Raw genomic sequence first — 22,673 nt, forward strand, 5'->3', positions numbered from 1 at the left:
CAACACTACGCAAAAATAAATGTGAGTAACGGAAAGTTTTGAAATTCACAGATGTAGATTTAGAAGTCCAGCTCAAAAGAACAGAGGAGTAGACTAAAAGAAGTCATGGACTGGCGGGTTTGCGGGTTCTCGGGAGAAAGGAAACTTCAGCGTGGAGAGCCTAGCCAAAAAGAGTGAATGTTCCCGGAGCAAAGCCTTCTGTAGTTTAGTGAGGAGAGAGCGCGAGACCTGAGCGAGCCAATAGGAGCCGAACAAAAGGGGGCTGGGTGCGTGAAGCCAATCAGAGATGAGATGGGTGGGACTAGACTCCGGGAAGGAGCGGGCTTCGGCTGCCTGGGCTCCGAAGGGCGGAGCTCAGCCAATCGGAACCGAGAAGGGCGGGGTTGGACTCCGGGAAGGGGCGCTCTCAGGGAAGTAAACCGCGTTGCAAGCGCGTCTTTCAGCCTCACCTGCCTCTGCATCTGCTTTGCACCTGCAGCTTCGCCTTTCCCCAGTAGGGCTGACGCTGACTAGAAGGGTGACGGGGGGCGCCTGCTCGCGTCGTCATGGCCTACCCGGGATACGGAGGAGCGGTGAGTCCTGGCAGCTTCTCCATCGCCTCCGTGGGCGGTGCCAGCGTGCGGGGTCCGCCCCCTCCCTCCGCTTGGTTTGACGGGTCTCTGGTACTCCGCGGGTTTGAGGCACCGCGCGGTGTTGGAACCTGGGCCCAGGTTTGAGCAGGGAGCCACAGGTTTTCTGGTCCCTGGGGGCCCCTTTAAGCGAGTCCTTGTGAGGCAGGGATGGTGCTGTGATTTTGGAAAATTTCCTTCTGGATTGGAGGAACAAAAGCGCCCTTTTCTTGTTCCAGTAATATTTTGTGGTCCACCCCCACCTTCCTCAGTTTTGCTAGACGTCCTCTTTCTGAATTTTTGGCCACTTCTTGTTTTCTGTCCTTTAAGTTGCTTATGGATAAATTAAGATATGCCAAATGTCTCTTAATTTTTACTATTCTACCAAGGGCAATCTGTTCTAGACTTTTTTGGGAGGTGGGAAGGATTAGGTTACTCTTTCTTACATAATTGTTTATCCTTAGTCTCCTTTGAGAGTTGGAAGTTTGTAATTTGTGGTTATATACTTTAATTCCTGAAATTGCCTTTTTGGGTCTCTTTTGATGGTCTTTTCTCTTTTTAAAAGAAGCAACTTTGAAAAAAATCCTATCTTTTTTTGTTTGTTTTTAATCCATTATATTGTTTTAACATTTACTGTTTACTTGTACTTCATTGCTTCGTAATTTAGTTGTGTATTTCCTGGAGTTTGAAGTGCATTTTTTGGAGCTCCAACACTTCCTCCATACCTTTACCCTTATACATCCAGCCGCACAGCTGTTCAAACTACTGGTAGTATCCGACCTTTTGACTACTTGCTTCCCGCCCCCCCCCCCCCCCCCCTTTTTAGAATTCTTTTTTTTTTCTTTTTGCCTTCTGGCAGAGATCATCCTTCAAGGATGCAGGTCAAGATTTTTGTTCAATATGGAATAACAAACAATCTTGATACTTCTTTCTCTTCCAGACTGATAAAAATGCTCAGTAAAATGCCTTTCTAAGGTATTAAAAATGTATACCAAGTTCCAAAGTGAGAAAAGTAGAGAGAAGCCATAGCCATAGTAGGAAACAACCATCAGAATACCTGCATTTGAACCATGGTCTCCTTCTTACTAGTTATTTGACTTTAGCCAATTTAGGAAACCTTGTGAAGTTTTAGGTTCTCAATGACAAAAAGGACATAGTAGTTTCATACCTCATAAAGTTTTTGGAAAATCAAAGCACATAATGGAAAGTACTTAGTACCTGGGCTATAAACTCTCAGTAAATATTAGCTGTGTATTATTTTTGTTGCTATTCTTACTGTTTTTCTTATTAGTTTTGAAGATTGTTGTTGGAATTAATCACTTGATTGATCTGTTTATTGTTGTCTTGCTTTTTTAAAAATAAATATTTTCTGATGGAGAGGATGTTTGCATTCTATACAGTTTCCCATGACTAGTTCACAGTTTCATTATATTTACCATGTATTCTTCTAAGTATGTATCTGAAGTATACTACTTCTTAGTTTGACTGTAGGTGAAATTTTTTTGCTTTTTGTTTATTTCAGTGATGTTGATGGTAAACACTTAAAAAGTGTGCTTTATGCTCATCTGTTAGATTAAGTTCTCAGAGGCTAGAAAGGTTTTTTTTCTGTTACACTTCTTTTGATGTTGGATAATGTGTTAATGAACTGAATTATGTCCTAATGCAGGACATCTAGCATTTTGTAGCTAATAGCTTTTGTGATAGTGAATTCGGTTGCTTTTAGTATTTCTTTTTATTCTTGCTTTTCAGTGGACTCCTCATAAGTATTTTCTTTTAAGCCAGTTTTGGTGGATAACAGGTAATATTTGTATTAGTAACCTTATCCTTTTTCACTCTTATAGTTTGGAAGTTTTAGTGGTCAGATGCCAGGAATGCAGATGCAAATGGGACAGCCAGTGCCAGGAACAGGGCCAAACCTGCTGCGTGGTGGATACCCAGCATATTCTGATAGTTATTCCTCAGTGGGAGACCCCATGTGGACATACTTCACTGCTGTTGCTGGACAGGTGAGATGTTAAATATATGGCACAAACATCAGTTTTTGAAAGCATTGCTGTTTAAAAGAAATGTCAACTCTGCTGCCTTTGGCTCAGGTCATGGTTCTAGGGTCCTGGGATGGAGCCCCACATTGGGCTCCCTGCTTGGCGGGAAGCCTGCTTCTCCCTCTCCCACTCCCCCTGCTTGTGTTCCCTCTCTTGCTGTCTCTCTCTCTCTCTCTCTCTGTCAATTAAATAAATAAATAAAATCTTCAAAAAAAATAAAAGAAATGTCAACTCTATTACTTAGTATGTCATTTTAAATGTATATGAAATTTATATTTTAAACTTATCTAGACTAATTTTTCTCTTGAGATCAGAGATGAGGGTAGTCATAATTATTTTATTTTTTTTAATTTTTAAAAATTTATTTATTTTAAAAGATTTTATTTATGTAAGAGAGAAAGAGAGCGCATGAGCAGGGTGAGGGGCAGAGGGAAAAGCAGACTCCCCACTGAGCAGGGAGCCCAACGCGGGGCTCTCCATCCTAGGACCCCGAGATCATGACCTGAGCCGAAGGCAGACACTTAATCAACTGAGCCACCCAAGCGCCCCAATTATTTCATTTTTAGAAGTCTGTTAGTGTGATGCCTGACACATTGTTCATTTCACTAAGACTGGAAGCTGTGGTGCATGACGACTGAGCCAAAGAGGACTGGGGAAAAGAGATCTACGTGATCTATATGTTAGTCTCCTTGAAGAAGCTGGGACAGAGTATCAAAAAGGAGATTTTTAAATTGTGAATGGTTCTGGGAGAGACTTGATGGTAAACCAGTCAAGAAAGGGTAAAGACAACAGAGCAGAATGGAGGTTCAAATATCAGACTAGTGAGAAGAGACAGATTCACACTTGAGTCTTAGTCACAGTCTGTATCTCTTCTTTTAGACTCACCAAGAAAAACTTATGGAATAGTTAGAATTTCACAGAACTTTTGATAACATTTTTCATTTATTATTCATTCACTTTAGTGTTCACTAGATCCCATATGCTTGGCTAGAAATAGAGGATATACACAGAATTATTATATATGGTGGACACTTTATTTTGGTGACCCCAATTCCATTCACAACCTCTTTTTCCCTTCTGTGGTAGGAGTTGGAAAAACCCTAATACCATCCCGGACGCCTTTGAATCTTGTAAAGGTAGCCGTATGCCACAGGACTGGCCATTGCGATGTAGGTGTAATTTCTTTAGGATGCTTTCCTTTCCTAAATGAGAAAAACCTTCCTGGCAACTACTGTTGGCCCTTTTTGCTCCTTAATTCTTCCTGCCTGGAAAGGAAACTTGAGGTATGGAAGTGCGGCAGCGATCTTGGTACCTTGAGTCAACAAGCTTGAGATAAAGGCCTTTGGATGGGATATATAGAAAAATGTAAAGAGAGTGATGGCATTGTGAAGTTGCCATACAGTCCTGTTCTGCCTAGCCTCGGACTTCTTGTATAAAACAATAAACCCTTATTGGTTTAAACCTCTTTGATAGTATTTTCTATTTTTTTTTTTTAAAGATTTTATTTTATTTATTTATTTATTTATTTGACACAGAGAGAGATAGCGAGAGCAGGAACACAAGCAGGGGGAGTGGGAGAGGGAGAAGCAGGCTTCCCGCTGAGCAGGGAGCCCGATGTGGGGCTCGATCCCAGGACCCTGGGATCATGACCTGAGCCGAAGGCAGACGCTTAATGACTGAGCCACCCAGGCGCCCCAGTATTTTCTATTTTTTGCAGCTAAATGCAATGCTGTTACATGATACCATTCTTATCTGCAAAGAGCTCTTAAGTAGTGTAATGTGGGGAATAAATCTGTTATCTATAATTGACCATATAATCTATTTTACAAAATTACAACTTAAAACATAGGAACTAGGCATATATATTTAGAAACTTTTATTTGACTTCTGAACTCTTTCAGGCTTACAGTTGTGAACAATAATTTGCATGTTTGTACTATTTGATACTTGCCTTAAATTTTTCATAGTTTTGTGCTTTTGAAGATTTATTTATTTTAGGTGGGGAGAGGGGCAGAGGGAGAAGGAGAGAGAGAGAGAGAATCTCAAGCAGTCTTCGCGTTAAGTGCAGAACCTGATGGGGGTGGGGGCGCTTGATCTAATGACCCTGAGATCGTGACCTCAGCTGAAACCAACAGTGGCATGCTTAACCGACTGCACCACCCAAGTACCCCTAGTTTTGTGCTTTTGAATAGTAAAACTCCATGAGGACATGGCCCTTGTCATTTTCTCCTTTATCAAGTAAGCACTAGGAATATATTAATTATTCAATAAATGTATTAGATGGTAAATGAAGGGGGGGAAATCAGAGGGGGAGATGAACCATGAGAGACTATGGACTCTGAGAAACAAACTGAGGGTTCTAGAGGGGAGGGGGGTAGGGGGATGGGTTAGCGTGGTATTAAGGAGGGCACGTATTGCATGGTGATAGGTATTAAAGAGGGCACCTACTGAATGGAGCACTGGATGTTACACACAAACAATGAATCATGGAACACTACATCAAAAACTAATGATGTAATATATGGTGATTAACATAACATGATAAAATAAAAAAAATGTAAAGTAAAAAAATATATTAGATGGATGCATAAACTGTCTCATCTTCAATGTTCAGTCTAAATATTTAAGCAATTCTTTTGTATGTTGAATTTTGCCTAGCTTTAAGGAATCAGGTGAGTTTACTGAACTCACTTCTGCATCTGTATTTTTTTTTTTGATGTTCTCATAATTAATGATGTTCTATGAGAAATGTCCAATTAAAGGTTTCTACAGTGTTCCTTTTTATTGGATAACATTTTTTGAACAGTAGTGATTCAATCATCAGTTGATAAGGGGAAATTCTGGTTTGTACCTTTGCAAATACACACACACACACACACGCACACACACACATGCATGTCAGTAATACCAACAACTTTAACTTGAGTGTGCATACTGCTTCTGCTTTTTCACACAGCAGCTCTGTGAGGTAGGCAGGATGGATGTACCCTTTTATTATAAATGAGTAAGTGGAGATTAAGGTTTAATAACTGAACAGAGAGAACTTGAACTTGGGTATCATTTCAAAATCTTGCTGCCTATTAGTTAACCTAACCAATGGCAACTAATTTTTTGTTCATTATCTAACTAATAATTAAAGCTCTTATTCAATTATAAAATGTAGTTTTCTACCACTAATGCTCTTTTTTTGGTTAGGGTTTATAGAGTTGGTCATTATCATTAGCTCAAACTGCAGTAAGGAGATCCAAAAAGATCATTTAGATTTCCTACATATAATTTAGGAAGACATTACTTGTTAGTCTGTTAGTCAATTAAGGTAATATGTTTTCATAAAATGTATGAAATATGAGTATGAGGTAGTGTAGTATACTAGGAGAATGCTTTCTGGTGGTAATAACTGTAGAAAAGCTGTTCAGGTTGTTTTTCGGACCCTCAGAATACTGGAAAAGCTCATGTAAAATAGAATTTCACTCATTAATTAGATTTTAGATTTTTTAAATTTAATCGACACTTGAATGCGAGGTTGTAATATTTTCAGCCTTTTGAAATAGTAAATGGATGTGGCCACAAACTGTTAGAAATGACTATAGTTGAACGAAGAACCAGTGGTAATTGTCTTCATTCCACCAGACAACCAACCTGCTTTGTACTATGTACTGTGCTAGGGCTTGGGGATGCAAAGATGAGTGAAACTCAGATCCTGACTTAGAAGAGTTCTGCCTAGTAAGGGAGACAGACACACAGGGAATGATAATGGTACCAGGAAAGAAGTGCTAAAGGTAAACAGGCGAAGATTATGGCAACACTGAGAGAGCATTCTCTGATCTTTATGCTTGTTCTCTTTGCCTAGAACAGCACTGACCAAAATAAACATAACAAGAGCCACAAACATAAGCCACGTATGTAGTTTTGAAGCCTCTGTTAGTACATTTTAAAAAGTAAAAACAAAAAAGTGAAATTAATAATATATTTTATTTAACCCAATATATCAGAAATACTAATATACCAATATGTAATCAATATAAAAGTTATTAATAGGGTGTGGTATATTTTTGTTGTTACTAAGTCTTTGAAATCTGGCATGTATTTTACACTTACAGAACATCTCAGATCAGACTAGCCATGTTTCAGTGCACAGTGGAATATATGGCTAGTGGCCACTATATTGGACAGCTCAGGCCTAGAACACTCTTCCCTCAGATATCTGCATAGCTTGCTCCTTTACTTCCTTCAGATCTTCCTCGAAATTCACTTTATGAATGAATAAGTCAATTCACCCTATAAGGAAATTCACCTATCAGTGATTCAGTTATAGGTGAATTCACTTTATCAGCCTCAGTGAGGCTTTCGTTAACTGTCTGTACAAAGTAGCTTTGGTCCTCATGTCATTCTTCCTTATCTAGTGGTTTTGTGATTGTCCCCACCTTGATTGTGTCCAGAATCCGATTTCATGACAGTTCATGAAATACACCACCTACCTGGCAGTGGTATTGCAGATCCCATCAGCAAATGGGGGGGGTAGCTTAGCTTAGCATTTTAGTCCTGCTTTCCTAAGCCTTCCACTTCTCAGAAGTGGTATCATCAGACAACAGTCTATAGTATATTTTGTTTGTTTTGTTTTGCCCCTTGTCCTGAGTAGAATGTCCCGTCTCACTTCCTGCTTTCAGGCAGTGAGCCACTCACATTCCCCATGCCTTGTGAAGTCCTCAGAAGCATGCCCCCTGCCCGACTTCACATCTGCCCTCACTCTACTTCCTAGTTTTTGCTTCTATGTGATGTACCCAAACCCAATTTAAGTTTGGAATTTCATATGTATAAATTAGCTTCATACAGTTTGAAAAACAGAAACTATTCAAATAAAGCAATGAGCCTCACATATATTTAGTTAGAGAAATAAATGTCTTTTTCTCTCACAATTATTTTCCTTCTCCATTGCCATAGAAGGTCCCCTAACTTGCTGTTGTATTGCTAAGTGGCTTAAGGTCCAGCTAGGGTAAGGCAAATGAGAAACTCACCTTTAAATTGAAGGGGGCTTAAAAAATTTAATAATTGTGATAAATAATGTTTTAACCCCATATTAAAAAATTAATGCAAAAAATCTATGATGAATAAATATCCAATTTTTAAAAAGGATTTATTCATTTTTGAGAGACAGAGAAAGGGAGAGAGAGAAAGTGGGGGGAGGGACAGAGGGAAAGGGAGAGACTCTCAAGCAGACTCCCAGCTGAGTGTGGAACCGCCCTTGGGGCTCAATCCCAGGATCCCGAGATTATGATCGGAAGGGGAAACAAGAGTCCCATGCTCAACAGACTGAGCCACCCAGGTGCCCCTGCACTGGGACCTTTTGATGAATGTAATGGAAAATGCCCTGAGTTTTATAGCATTTAATTCTGAACTCGTAAAATAATAATCTTGGTTTTTCATAGGAAGATTACACATTCAGTTCTGAAGTACAAGACACAGACAGACTGCATTCTACCTTGTAGCAGTGCAAAGGAGCGTGGGGAAGGAAGCATAGACCTTGCAGATAAATAAGCATGTAGAAATTTGATGCATGGAGTTTAAAGCTCTTTTTTTTATTTTGTGGGAGAGAAAACAGTGAGATGTGTTTCTTAGTTTCACTCATTCAAAAAGGTTAACAAAGACTAAAATACTATTTATATTCCTTAACTCAAATTTATAATGACTTTTTCTGGGTCTTTTGAACCTACTACTTTTCAACTTTGCTTCCTCTATAATCTTTGTTCTTTTTCTACAAAAGAATTTCCATACTCTTCAGGGTCCCTTCTTTGTCTTTGAATGTACAGAAAGAATCCAGAGACAGGTCCTCTATGTGCTAAGTGGACTTTTCTGTGAAACGTTACAAAAGAAGCTCCTGTTATCATCGGACCACATAGGATTGATTTGCTTCATTTTAATTGTATTGGTCAAGGGTTTTAGTAAATTCGAATTGCTCTTTTATAGAAAGTTTTAATTTTGAGCCTGTTTGCACAATGTGTTATTTTTATAAATGAGGAATAAAATTGATGAAGCTTAGTAATTCTCACTAATTTTATTCTCAGGTTTAGTATCATTTTAGTATTTATAATACTTCTTGGAAGTTGGTTGAAAAAATTTTCTTTATTTCCCAGGTCTCTTACAAAAATGAACTCTTACAAAGTTCCTGTTTTAAATTTGCTTTCCTGATCCTATATCAGAGCTGTTGTTTTGCATTTGTGACAGTGTTTATGATGCTTCCAAGAAAAGTTAAAGAAAGGGACACGTGGGTGGCTCAGTCGGTTAAGCGTCTGCCTTCAGCTCAGGTCGTGATTCCCAGGGTCCTGGGATCGAGTTCCACGTCGGGCTCCTTACTCAGCAGGGAGCCTGCTTCTCCCTCTGCCTGCTGCTCCCCCTGCTTGTGCTCTCTGTCTCTTTCTCTCTCTCTCTGACAAATAAATCCTTGCTCTGTGGGGAGCCTGCTTCTCCCTCTCCTCCCCACTTGTGCTCTCTTTCACTATCTCTGTCTCTCTCTCTCTCAAATAAATAAATAAAATCTAAAAAAAAAAAAAATCTTCAAAAAAAAAAAGAAAGTTAAAGAAAGAGGCAATTTATAAACATGTTATATTTAGTGTAGTGAAGATAGGAGACCTTTTTAAATTAAAAAAGAGAAAAGTCATTTCCTTCTTTTGCTTCTGTTTTAGTAATTTGTAAAAGAGTGTTTTCAAAATTCACTCTGCAGTAACTGACAGTGACTTGGCATCTGTGCCATCATTTCAGTGAGATACCATTGACAGTGGCAGCTGAGGACCTCATTGATTGTTTTGTTTGTTTTGTTTTGTTTACTGATGATTTCTTAGATCATGTTAGAAGTGTGTGCGTAGTTTTTCAAAGTCTTGAAATATAATAATGGTTTGATATAATAGGAAAGTAGGTAATTGTTTAAATAAAAATTCCTTCTGAAGTCTTTATCATTGGAGGAAAAGTTGCTAACCTACTTTTAATTCTTAACATATGGCTAATTTTTTCAAAGTGATTTTCTTAGTCTAGAATTTATTGAAGTTTTGTAATCAAATCCTGGAACTATGCATGGCAGAGAAAGGAACACTTAAATACTCTCTGTAGGCACATGGATGATCCAATGGAAAGAATTTAATTTTTTTAATTCCTGAGAGAACCACTGGAATTTTTGTTATAAGGAATTCCTTGTTAAAGATTCATTAGAGTATGAGTATTTATAATACTTCTTGGAAGTTGGTTGAAAAAATTTTCTTTATTTCCCAGGTCTCTTACAAAAATGAACTCTTACAAAGTTCCTGTTTTAAATTTGCTTCCCTGATGCTATATCAGAGCTGTTGTTTTGCATTTGTGACAGTGTTTATGATGCTTCCAAGTAATTTACTCTGTATATTTTTGTAGAAAATAGGATGAGGTACTGAAACATAATGAGAATATTCAACCTGTTTCACTTCCATTGTGATTTCTTGTTTGCGTTAAAAAATTTTTATTTCCCATAATAAGTTCAAACAAGAATGTTTGGGAAATAATCAGAAGAATAGCAACAAGATGCAGTATGACTCCAAAATTTTGCTGGGGTAATGGGGGGAGTGGGGGGGGAAGTTATTCTCTCCTTCCAGTTACAGCTTCATATCCCATGAGAAGGGCATTAGGGGAACATTTTTGAGATTTTTCTGAACACATTTTGGTCATTTTTTCATTTTAAGTAGAGGTACAATGATTCTCACAAGATAATATTTTGACCTATTATAGGTCAGAATGATTATGCTGTTTCTCAGAAGTAGACAAAATAAATTATACTTGAAGTGCTTAAATATTAATAGAATATAAGTTGATTATGAAAAAATTATTTTGTATGCTGTTTTGTAATATGCCTTTGCTGTCAGTAATTACCTCTATAATTTTGTAGTTGATTGTAGAGTAATGTTTTAAAGAATGCATATTTATTGATTGGCCTAAAACAGCCAATCAGCATGTTAATATGATTTGATATAATTGTGCATTAAATCTGATTATAATTATTTTTTGACAGGATGGTGAAGTGGATGCTGAGGAACTTCAGAAATGTTTGACGCAGTCTGGAATTAATGGAACTTATTCTCGTGAGATCATTCCCCCCCCTTTTAAAATACTTTTAAAAATCTTTTTATCACAGTTGTATATGCACATAATTTAAAGAGTCAAATAGTTATGCAAAGCTTATTGTGAAAATAACTGTTCCTTGTGCATAATTATCTCCCTGATATTAACCACTCTTAGAGGAAATCTCATTCAGCTTTTGCAGCTGATTCTTTTGAAATTTGCCTCCGGATCTCAAAATAGCATCCTTTTATCACTATAGATTTTCAGTTTTAATGATGAACAATTGATATCCAGCTGTGGAAGATGAGAATTAACTCTCTTGGAACTTGAAACTCACTCTTGTCCCAGTACTCCACACTGGAATGCTTCCCAATCTTACTCCATCCGATATAGCTGTATAGTAATTTTTGTTAGGTCAGTAATCAGTACTTACCTTATTGTTATTTTCTAAATGTTCTTTTTCTGTCTTGTGATAATGTATGATTAATTTCCCTTTTTATATACTGTTTTACTTTTTCTGAAATTAATCATCATTCTGGAGCTTTTTATTGTGATCTACTTTCTATGCATAGCTGCAAACCTATCATTCCTTCACCATCATTCTGGAACTGACTTTCCATGCCCTTTTGAGTTGGAGCTCCCTTTTATTTCATCTCTAGTCATTTTAAAAAATACAATAAAATATAAAAGTAACTAGCTTCTCAGTAAGAGAGTGCATGGGAGGAAAGTCTTTTTAGACTTTATCTGAAAATGCTTTCATTCTGTCCACAGAATTAAGTGACCAGGTATGGAACTCTGCATTACAGATCATTTTCATTCAGAATTTTAAAGACATTGCTCCATTGTTTCTAGCATCCGCTGTTACTTTATCTTCTGTTTCCTGCCAGTATGTCAGTTTTTTCACTGTGGAGGCTTGTGAGATCTTCTCTTCGTGCCAGGTTTGGAATTTCATAATGATGTGCCTGGTTGTGTTGTGTGGGAACTCAGTGGGCATTCCCAGACTGGGAATTCATTTGCTTTAGTTCTGAGACATTTTCTTTAGTGATGTTTTCTCAATTTTTGTTTCTGGAATGTCTCTTATTTAGACTGCTCGCTTTTCTTAATATTTTTTTCTCCTATCTCTAGTTTTCCTCTGTGGGGAGATTTCCTCAGCTTTATTTTTTGAATCTTCTATTCAGTTTTTTTTTTTTTTTTATCTGCTATCATGTTCTTAAAATGCAAGAGCTTCTCTTCTTTTTTCATGTATGTGATGTCTTCCCTATCTCTCTGAAACTGTATTTTTGTATTTGTTGCTAATGCATTTTTCAGAGTTTTTTCTTCTTTCACCAACTGTGTTTCCTCCAAATTTTTTTCCAGTTTGTTTCGTTGTCTTTCATGTTAGATGGCTTTTCTCGGGTGTCTGATGATCCTTAGTTGCACATATTGAACTAAAATGCAGATGAGAAGCTCTGAGGTCATGGTTTGGTATTGACTGTAGACTTCCACATCTGGTGGTTTGGCGGGGCAGTTTGTTATGCAACAGTATGTTTAGAGATTTCCTTTTGGGCTGGTTGTCTGGTAGGAAAGGAGGAGGGAAGACTCAGCAGGGTTCTCAGTCTTTGATAAACTGTCACTTAAATGCCTTATTTTTACCAGATAGCCTGGGGTTAGGGTTCCAGTATGTGCCTGGTATCCTGCAGTTCCCAGACCTCTCCAGAGAATAAAACCCCAGACTTCTGGTGGGGTGAGAATTGACATGGCAGCCATCTACCAATTTGAGGCAAGGAGGGTTGGGGGCTCTAAATACTCTTTAAATAGATATTCAGTTGGTCCTCCTGGTTTTATCTCTATCTTAACACTTGCTTTCTGAAAATACTGCCAATTTTTAAATGTTTGGGGTCTTCTCTAGGATAATTAGGCTGGTTCTCAGCTTTTCTTATCATGTGTTTGGGAAGCCAGTTTCTCAGATCTAGGGTTAAGATTAGGGTGAGAGTTAGGGTCAGGGTTAGGGTTAGGTAGGGTATTCTACCTGGTGTTCTAGGTATTCTACCGTTCAGAAACCTCTCCAGATGGTTAGGGTTAGGCTTAGTGTTAGGGTGAGGGTTTGGGTTCGAGGTTAGGTGTTAGGGGATTGGATTTAGGGGTTTGGGTATGTCCCTAATATCCTGCAGTTCAGAGACCTCTCCAGAGTATAAATTCCCAGGTTTTGCTGAGGTTAGAATAAATATTATAGACATCTCTGGATCTGAGGCAGAGGGGATTTGGTGCTCTAAATGCTCCCTAAATAGATATTCAGCTGGTCTGTTTTTATCTCTACCTTCATACCCATTTTCAGAAATACTACCAATTCTTAAATGTTCGGGATCTTCTCACGGAGAAGTAGGCTGCTTCTCGGCTTTCTTATTGTGTATTCAAAAGCCACTTTCTCAGATCTAGGGTTAGAGTTAGGGTAGAGTCAGGATTAGTGTTAGTGTTAGGTTTAGGGGTTGTAGGTTACTGGTTAGTGGTTAAGATTAGGGTTAGGATTAGGGTTAGTGTTAGGTTATGTGTCTGGTGTCCTGCAGTTCAGAGACCTCTCCAGAGAGTTAGTGTTAGGGTTAATGTTAGGGTGAATGTTAGTATCAGGGTTAGAGGGGACTGGTTATTGGTTAGTGGTTAGGGCTTTGGATATGTGCCTGGTATCCTGAAATTTGAAGAATTCTCCAGACACTAAATCCCTAGATTTTTGCTGGTGTGAGATTAGACATGGCATCCATCTCTGGAGCTGAGGCAAGGAGGGAATTTGGGGCTCTAAATCCTCTTTAAATGGATATTCAGTTGGTCCTTCTATTTTCTCTCTACCTGCACACCCATTTTCACATATAATACTAATTCTTACATGTTTGGTTCTTCTCCTGGATAATCAGGCTCCTTTTCAGCTTTTCTTATTGGGTGTTCATCAAGCCACTATCTCAGATCTAGGTTGGTTAACTTCCATCCATCCTACTTTTCCAAGTTACATAATTCTTTTCTTCTGTTTTCTGTCTCATGTTTTTTTCTAATGGTTTATGACTTTAGAAAATTTAGTTTTTTGCCCATTCTGATGGGGTATTGGGGGAAATGAAAATCTATTAACTTTCCTGAAAATTCTTCTCTATTCTTCATGAAAAATATTTCATCTTATATACACGTATACTCAGTCCTATTTTGTGATTGAAGATATGCTTATTTGAAGACTCAGTGTTTGCCATTTGTTATCATATGTTCAGATTTTCCCATGTAATGGATGTGTGCCATGTTAACTTGAAAGCAAAACTTATCATTTGCTTGACAAAATGATGGAATGCCATCCAGAGAGTCCTCGTGGTAACTTTGCCACCCTCCTTCTTCCCACTTGAGTAGTATTTGTATGAAGGAGCATTGGGCTCCAATCCTGACTCTTCCACTTATTAGCTCTATGAACTTGGGAAACTTTATTATACTGGGCTTCTGTTTCTTCATTTGTAAAATTGGGACTTATAGTACTTTTGTATGTTTATGTGAAATCACCAAATCATACTACTTGGCTCATAGTGAATGCTCATTGAGTGTCTGTTGAATTGTCAGTCTGAAAATATTGTAACCACCTATTCTAACATTGACACTGTATAAAGAAAATCAGCTATTTTAACTTGTAGAATGTTTTATGATTTTTTTCTTAATAGGTTTAAAATTGAGCTGAAATGTTTTTTATTTATAAAAATTTCAAATAGAAATTTTTAACTAGAAATTTTAAAATTAGATAACTTAATTTTAAGCATTTTTATTTATTTATTCATTCATTTTAAGGAGCTACTAACAAGAACTTTGTAAGCTTTAGTAATTGTGCTGACATAGTATCTCTTTTATCAGGACTGATATAATTGGTCTTGAGGTAAATCAGCTTACCAGTTCAATGCAATTGTGATGAGGATTAGAAAAATTAAATTCTACCTAGTGAGTCTTCAGTTATAGTTCTATAGATATGAAAGTGGTAATATTTCTTATAAGCCAAGATTTTAATATAGTTTATATTTACTTTTTTCTTCCTGCCTTTTCTTTCCCCCAAGGGAAAATAGCTGCTTCAGATCAGAAGTTCATATTTTTCTTACTTGATTGATTGTAGTAAACTAGCAAATGATTTACCTATATCTAGGTTCATCTTACTTTACTCTGTAGTCTGTTCAGTGTAAGTGAATGTTTCTGGATTGGAAATTTTAGAATTGCCCCTCTGCTCCTTAAAATTCTTCAGTGACTTCCTTTGGTCTAAAGCTTTAGGGTGGCATTCAAGACTTTTATGATCTGGCCCTCATCTGCCTTTCAGATGTAATCATAGGCCAGTCCTTCACCCCAAGCTTTAATCAAATCTCTAACTCCTTCAAGTTTTGTGATCTCAGTATATGTCAAACTTCTACTTAAAACCTACTTATCATTTGTGTTAGGAAAACTGAAGCTCTCCTTTCCCCTGTGACAGTAATTTTTAGTTATCCCCAAATCCCCTGACTAGATGTGAGTAGCTTGAAGTAGTAGTGATTTTTATTTTTATCTTTTTTTTTTTCACTAGGGATGCCTAACATTTAAAGTTTGTTGATAAGGGGTGATTGTGTATTTTTGGCAATTTATAAACATTTTGTTTTATGAAATAGAAATTGTCATAATTTTACATATTTAAAATTGGGCAGACTCCGATTCAAATAATAAATATGTTTTATAGCCTTCAGTTTGGAAACCTGCAGAATTATGATCGCCATGTTGGATGTATCCTTGAATAAAAATAGAAAATACTAGAATATAGAATAATTGCTTTCTGAATATAACCAAGCAATTGTTGGCTATAAATGGCCCCATAGTAAATTGGAGACTTTAAAAATACTTTGTAAGATCCTGTTTGAATTCCATACTTTTCCATTTTTACGCAGGAATCTATTCATATGCTAAATCTGGCTAACTTGCAGAAGCATACTAACAATTTTTTAGTCAGTGATTTACAGTTTTGAGTCAAGTAAATTCTCTTTGGTATCAAAACTTATTTTTATTAATAAAACTATCAGAGAGATTACACAGGGAAAATGGGATTTAATGAATTCAAAGAACTTTGGGCAGCTCTTAATGCCTGGAAGCAAAACTTCATAACTATTGATCAAGACCACAGTGGCACAGTGGAACATCATGAATTGAATCAAGCCATTGCTGCTATGGGTAAGAATATTAAAATTCTTTAGAATCTATCCAGATCATCTTTGTTCTTTGATGAGATGAATCTCAATTGTTAAAATTTGTTAAGGAATATATTATTTCACCAGTTGTTGCCCAATTTAATTTTAAGATTGTAGATAAATTCTGAGTGAAGACCTTTAACAAAACCATTTTATCTATGATTTTTCCAAAAAATGATCTTTTATACGTTTTGGTTGATAAAATAATTTCTGAATTTCCTCTTTTGAGTATAATAAAATGTATTCCCCTAATTATTGGCACTCACGATTTATATTACATCTTTTGTAACTTGGTAAGATCTCTAATATTTATTTATTTAGTTAGTTAGCTATTTATTTTTACCAAATTTTTTGAAATATAATTAATATGCAGTGTTATATTAGTTTCAGATGTACAACACTTCTATACATATCTATATCAGGTGTTCAGCCATTCTATATATTACTCAGTGTCCACCACAAATATATTCACCATCTGTCATCATACACTGTATATTATGACCTTATTGGCTGTATTCCCTATGCTGTATTTTTCATCCCTGTGACTTAATTTTTTTTAATTTTAATTTTTAAAAAATATTTTATTTATTTGAGAGAGAGACACAGAGAGAGAGAGCATGAGCAGGGTGGGGAGCACCAGATGGAGAGGGAGAAGCAGGCTCCCCACCGAGCACAGAGCCTGAGATGGGACTTGATCCCAGGACTCTGGGATCATGACCCAAGCTGAAGGCAGATGCTTAACCAACTGAGCCACCCAGGTGCCCTGACTTAATTATTTTTTAACTGGAAGTTTATACTTCTTAATCTCCCCTCTGGCAACCATCAGTTTGTTCTCTGTATTTAAGAATCTTTTTTTTTGTTTGTCCCTTTTTTCTTTGTTTGTTTTGTTTCTTAAATTCCATATATGAGTGAAATCATATGTCTTTCTCTGACTTATTTCACTTAGCATAATACCTTATATAGGTGCATCCATGTTGTTGCAAATGGCAAAAATCTCATTTTTTTCATGGCTGAGTAATATTTCATTGTATATATATACACCACATCTTTTTTATCTGTTTATCTGTTGATGGATACTTCAGTTGCTTCCATAATTTGGCTATTGTAAATAGTGCTGTAGTAAACAAAGGACTCCATATATCTTTTTGAGTTAGTGTCTTCTTTTCTTTGGGTAAATATCCAGTAATGGAATTACTGGATCATAGGGTAATTCTATTTTTAATTTTTTGAGGAACCTCTATACTGTTTCCACAGTGTCTGCACCAGTTTACATTCCTGCCAACACTGCAGGAAGTTTTTTTCTCCACATCCTCACCAATAATTGTTAGTCCTTGTCTTTTTGATTCTAGCCATTCTAACAGATGTAAGGGGGGTCTCTTATTGTGGTTTTGATTAGAATTTCCCTGATGGTGAGTGATGTTGAGCATATTTTTGTGTGTCTTTTGGCCATCTGTTTGTCTTCTTTGGAAATAGGTCTATTTGGGTCCTCTGCCCATATTTAATTGAATTATTTGGAGTTTTTGGTGTTGAAGATGTTAAGTAGACTTACTGTAGTAATCATTTTGCAATATATACAACAATGGAATCATTATATCATACATCTGAAACTAATATAATTTGATATGCCAATTATACCTCAATGAAAAATTAAAAAGAAAAAAAAGGAAATACAGAATTTGAATGATAGCAAAGATCACTAATAATCTTTGCTTTGATATTCTTTAAAGAACTATAAAATTATGAAATTGAAATATTGAAGCATTAAAATCTACAAAATACTCTAGACATTATTTAAAAATCAAAATATATTTTAAAAACACAAAAAGATCATTATTTGTTTTCTTAGCTTTGACTTTATTACAAAGCTAGAATTGTGATATTTATGTACCACTTAACCACCTTATTACTTTATTGGTAATAAAGCCTTTGATAAATTTCAATGTGAATATACTTTGTTTCTAGCATATATTTCTATGGAATGAATTTTGGAAATTTATTTTATGATTATTTTTAAAGAAAATGCAATGTTGTGGTGCTCTTACGGTGTTTGGTTTTAGAAGTTTTAAAGTATAAATTCCTTTTTCTAGGTTATAGGTTGAGTCCTCAAACATTAACTGCTATTGTTAAACGGTACAGCAAGAATGGCCGAATCTTCTTTGATGATTATGTTGCTTGCTGTGTGAAGCTTCGAGCATTGACAGGTATTGATCATTTAAAAATGGGTACAGTATTATGTAGCTATGTTTCTGAATAGTATCTCTCATTTTCTTCAACAAGTTTGTAATAGTATGTATTTTTCACCTTTATTCACTGTTAAATCTAATCACTTTTAAGGCTTTAAAAATTTAGTAATATGAATAGTGAAAAATTGTTATAGCTCAGTTTTGGAAAGTTTTCTTCATGTCTCAGTTGCCCAAGTTATGAAATCACTTGATTTGATAGAGAATGAAGAGAGAGAGAGGGAAGAAGGCAGTGGAGTAGGAGAACCATAGGCTTGTCTCTTCCCACGAACACAGCTAGATAACTGTCAAATCATCCTAAATACCCCAAAAACTGACCTGGAGATTGACAGAACAAACTCCACAACTAAAGGGAGAGAAGAGGCTCCATTGAAGAAGGTAGGAAGAGCAGAGATGTAGATTACGAGAGAAATGGATCACGGGTGCTGCAGAGAGGAGGAAGCCGTGGTCACGGAGAAGGGCAAGAGAGAAAGGAGCACCCAGGAATGCAAAGAACATTTCCCCAAAGCCATTGGCTTGGAAAAGGGGAGGGGCTGAGTTTTGTGAATTCTTGCAGTCAGTGGGGCTTAAAACCTGGCCTTTTAAAGGTTAGGGTGCTTGGCTAGGGTAGAGCCAGAGGGCACTGTGCTTCTCCTGGAGAGAAGGCAGGCAAACAACCAGGGGGCAGATAGCATGGAAATAATGATCTGAGGAATGCTTGGAGCACACGGGAGAGTATTCGCTCTTCTTAGAGCATGTCCTTGAGGGCAGCCTTCAGGGAGACACCTCTCCAGCAACAAAGGAGCTGGCTGATGTCATTTCCCTCTCCCGCCCCTTAGCAGAAACACAGAGCCACCTGCTGGAAGCAGTGCAACACTGACACGGGCTGTCTAACTTGTTTATACCAAACCTCACACCCCCGCACTCTGGCGGGACTGCCCTTCTCAGTCAAGCTTGCCTTAGTCCCAGTGTGGTGGGCTCTTCCCCCAAAGACCAGCACAAGCCCCTGCCCGCACCGTGTCTCCCAACCAGAGAATTCTGCAGGGCCTCAGTTCTGGTGCAAGTGGTGTTAGGTCTGATTTCAGAAGCAGACCAGAGCACACCTAGTTAAAACTGGCCACAGTCTGGCCAAGGACCGAACGTTGCCCACAGCAGGTAAGTGGAGCCTCTGAAAACACCTAGCCTGAGGGACAGAGCAGCCAAAAGACAAGAGCAGAGCACATGGAGCACACACCAGACACACTCCCTGAAGTGCCAGGCCCTGGGCACTACGTGATGACCTCTTCTTCATAAAGCAGTTACTTTCAGGAGCAAGTGACATAACTGGCTTTTCGAACACATAGAAAAAAGCAGAGACTTAGACAAAATGCCGAGATGGAGGAAGTTACCTGAAATGAAAGAACAGGATAAGGCCACGGCCAGAGATCCCAGCAAAACAGATATAAGTAACATGCCTGATGGAGAATTTAAAGCAACAATCATAAGGATACTCACTGGGCTTCAGAAAAGAATAGAAGACATCAGTGAGACCCTTACCACAGAGGTAAAAAAGCTAAGAAAGAATCAACCAGAGATGAAGAATGCAGTAAATGAGATTGGAAACAGGCTTGATGCAATGAGCAGCAGGCTGGAAGAAGGAATGAATTAGTGACCTAGAAGACAAAATAATGGAAAATAATGAAGCTCAACAAAAGAGAGAAAGAAAAATTATGGAATATGAGAATAGACTTAGGGAACTCAGTGATTCCATCAAACAATAACATTTGTAATAGAGGCATCCCAGAAGAAGAAGAGAGAGAAAAGGGGGCAGAAAATTTATTTGGGGAGAAAAAAAAGAAGCTGAAAACTTCCCTAATCTGGGGAAGGAAACAAACATCCAGATCCAGGAGGCACAAAGAACTCCCTTCAAAATCAACAAAAGCAGGCCACACCAAGACATAGTGTAATTAAATTTGCAAAATATAAGTGATAGAGGAAAAAAATCTTAAAAAAAAAAAAAGTCCTTAACTTAGAAGAGAGAACCCAAAGATTAGCTGGAGATTTATCAGCAGAAATTTGGCAGGCCAGAAGAGAGTGGCATGATTTATTCAAGGTACTGAATGGGAAAAATCTGTAGCCAAGAATATTGTATTCAGCGAGGCTTTCATTCAGAATAGAAGGAGTTTCCCAGACAAAAAAAACTAAAGGAGTCTGTGACCACTAAACCAGCCCTGCAAGAATATTAAAGGGGACTCTGAGTGCAATGGAGAGACCAAAAGTGACAAAGACAAGAAAGGATCAGAGAAAATCTCCAGAAACAATGACAAAACAAGTAATAAAATGGCACTAAATCCATATCTATCAGTAATTATTTTGAATGTAAATGGACTAAATGCTCCAATCAAAAGACATAGGGTGTCAGAATGGATAAAAAAATAAGACCCATCTATATGCTGCTTACAAGAGACTCATTTTAGACCTAAAGACAGCTGCAGATTGAAATTAAGGGGATGGAGAAATATTTATCACACAAATGGATGTCAAAAGAAAGGCAGAGTAGCAATACTTTCTATCAGGCAAACTAGACTTTAAAGCAAAGACTGTAACAAGAGATGAAGAAGGGCACTATATCATAATAAAAGGGACAATTCAATAAGATCTATCAGTTGTAAATATTTATGTACCAAATGAGAGTACCCAAATATATAAAACAATAACAAACATAAAGGAACTAATTGATAATAATACAATAATAGCAGGGGACTTTAATGCCCCGCTTACATCAATGGACAGCTCATCTAAACAGAAAATAAACAAGGAAACAATGTTTTTGAATGACACACTGGACCAGATGACTTAACGGATATATTCAAAACATTCCATCCTAAAACAGCATAATACACATTCTTTTCACTTGTATGGAACATTCTCCAGAATAGATCACATATTAGGTCACAAATCAGGCCTCAACAAATACCAAAAGATTGAAATCTTACCATACATCTTTTCTGACCACAACACTATGAAACGAGAAGTCAACCACAAGACAAAATTTGGAAAGACCATAAATACATGGAAGTTAAACAACATCGTACTAAACATGGGTCAACCAGGAAATAAAATAAGAAATGAAAAAATACAGGGACACAAATGAAAATTTAAACACAATGGTCCAAAACCTTTGGGATGCAGCAGTGTGGTCCTAAACAGGAAGTATATGACAATACCAGCCTACCTCAAGAAGCAAGAAAAATCTCAGATAAACAACCTAATTTTATACCTAAAGGAGCTAGAAGGAAAACAAAACAAAAACAAAAAGACAACAAAAGGAACCTAAAGCCAGGAGAAGGAAGGAAATAATAAAGATTAGAGCAGAAATAAATGATATAGAAACTAAAACATCAAAAAACAGATCAATGAAGTCAGGACCTCATTCTTTGAAAACATTAATAAAATTGATAAGCCTCTAGCCAGACTTAACAAAAAGAAAAGAGAAAGGACCCAAATAAATCACAAGTGAGAGAGAAGAAATAACGACGAACACCACAAAAATGCAATTAGAAGATTATGAAAAATTATATGTCAACAAATTAGACAACCTGGAAGAAATGGACAAATTCCTAGACACATATAAGCTACTGAAACTGAAACAGGAAGAAATAGAACACTTGAATAGACTGATAACCAGCAAAGAAATTGAATCTGTAATCAAAAAAAGGCCCAATAAACATAAGTCTAGGGTCAGATGGTTCCTAGGCAAATTCCACCAAATTTATTTTATTTTTTTTAAAGATTTTATTTATTTATTAGAGAGAGAGAGAGCGCACATGAGATGAGGGAGGGTCAGAGGGAGAAGCAGACTCCCTGCTGAGCAGGGAGCCCGATGTGGGACTCTATCCCGGAACTCCAGGATCATGACCTGAGCTGAAGGCAGTCGCTTAACCAACTGAGCCACCCAGGCGCCCCAGAATTCCACCAAGTTTAAAGAAGAGTTAAAACCTTTTCTTCTCAAACTATTCCAAAAAATAGAAAAGGAAGGAAAATTTTTAAACTTATTTTATGAGGCCAGCAATACCCTAATACCAAAACCAGATAAAGATTTCTCTAAAAAAAGAGAACTACAGGTGATATCTCTGATGAACATGGACACAAAAATTCTCCATAAAATATTAGCGAACCGGATCCAATAGCACATTAAAAGAATCATTCACTGTGATCAAGTGGGATTTATTCCTGGGTTGCAAGGGTGGTTCATTATTTGCAAATCAATCATCATGGTACACCACATTAATAAAAGAAAGGATAAGAACCATGTGATCATTTCAATAGATGTAGAAAAAGCATTTGACAAAGTACAATATCCATTTATGATTTAAAAAAAAAAACCCTCAACAAAGGAGGTTTAGAGGGAACATACCTCAATATGATAAAGGTCATATATGAATAAGACCCACAGCTAATACCATCCTCAATGAGGAAAAACAGCTTTTCCTCTATGGTCAGGAACAAGACAGGGATGTCTACTCTCACCACTCTTTTTTTTTTTTTTTTTTTTTT

At 37.1% G+C, this 22,673-nt stretch overlaps 1 protein-coding gene across 1 annotated transcript in view; it reads left to right on the forward strand.

Moving 5' to 3' along the window:
* The first annotated feature begins 384 nt into the window (after window positions 1–384).
* GCA (grancalcin) overlaps window positions 385–22,673 on the forward strand; it is a 26,218-nt gene continuing 3,929 nt past the window's right edge. Inside the window, exons 1-6 of the mRNA XM_044913318.1 lie at window positions 385–572; window positions 2,450–2,614; window positions 10,677–10,746; window positions 15,417–15,460; window positions 15,754–15,901; window positions 18,006–18,119. Coding sequence (XP_044769253.1) covers window positions 546–572; window positions 2,450–2,614; window positions 10,677–10,746; window positions 15,417–15,460; window positions 15,754–15,901; window positions 18,006–18,119 — 568 coding nt within the window. The 5' untranslated portion in view covers window positions 385–545. The remainder of the gene's footprint in view (window positions 573–2,449; window positions 2,615–10,676; window positions 10,747–15,416; window positions 15,461–15,753; window positions 15,902–18,005; window positions 18,120–22,673) is intronic.

This window comes from Neomonachus schauinslandi, chromosome 3 (genome assembly GCF_002201575.2).
Source record: "Neomonachus schauinslandi chromosome 3, ASM220157v2, whole genome shotgun sequence".
Taxonomy (NCBI): Eukaryota; Metazoa; Chordata; class Mammalia; order Carnivora; family Phocidae; genus Neomonachus; species Neomonachus schauinslandi.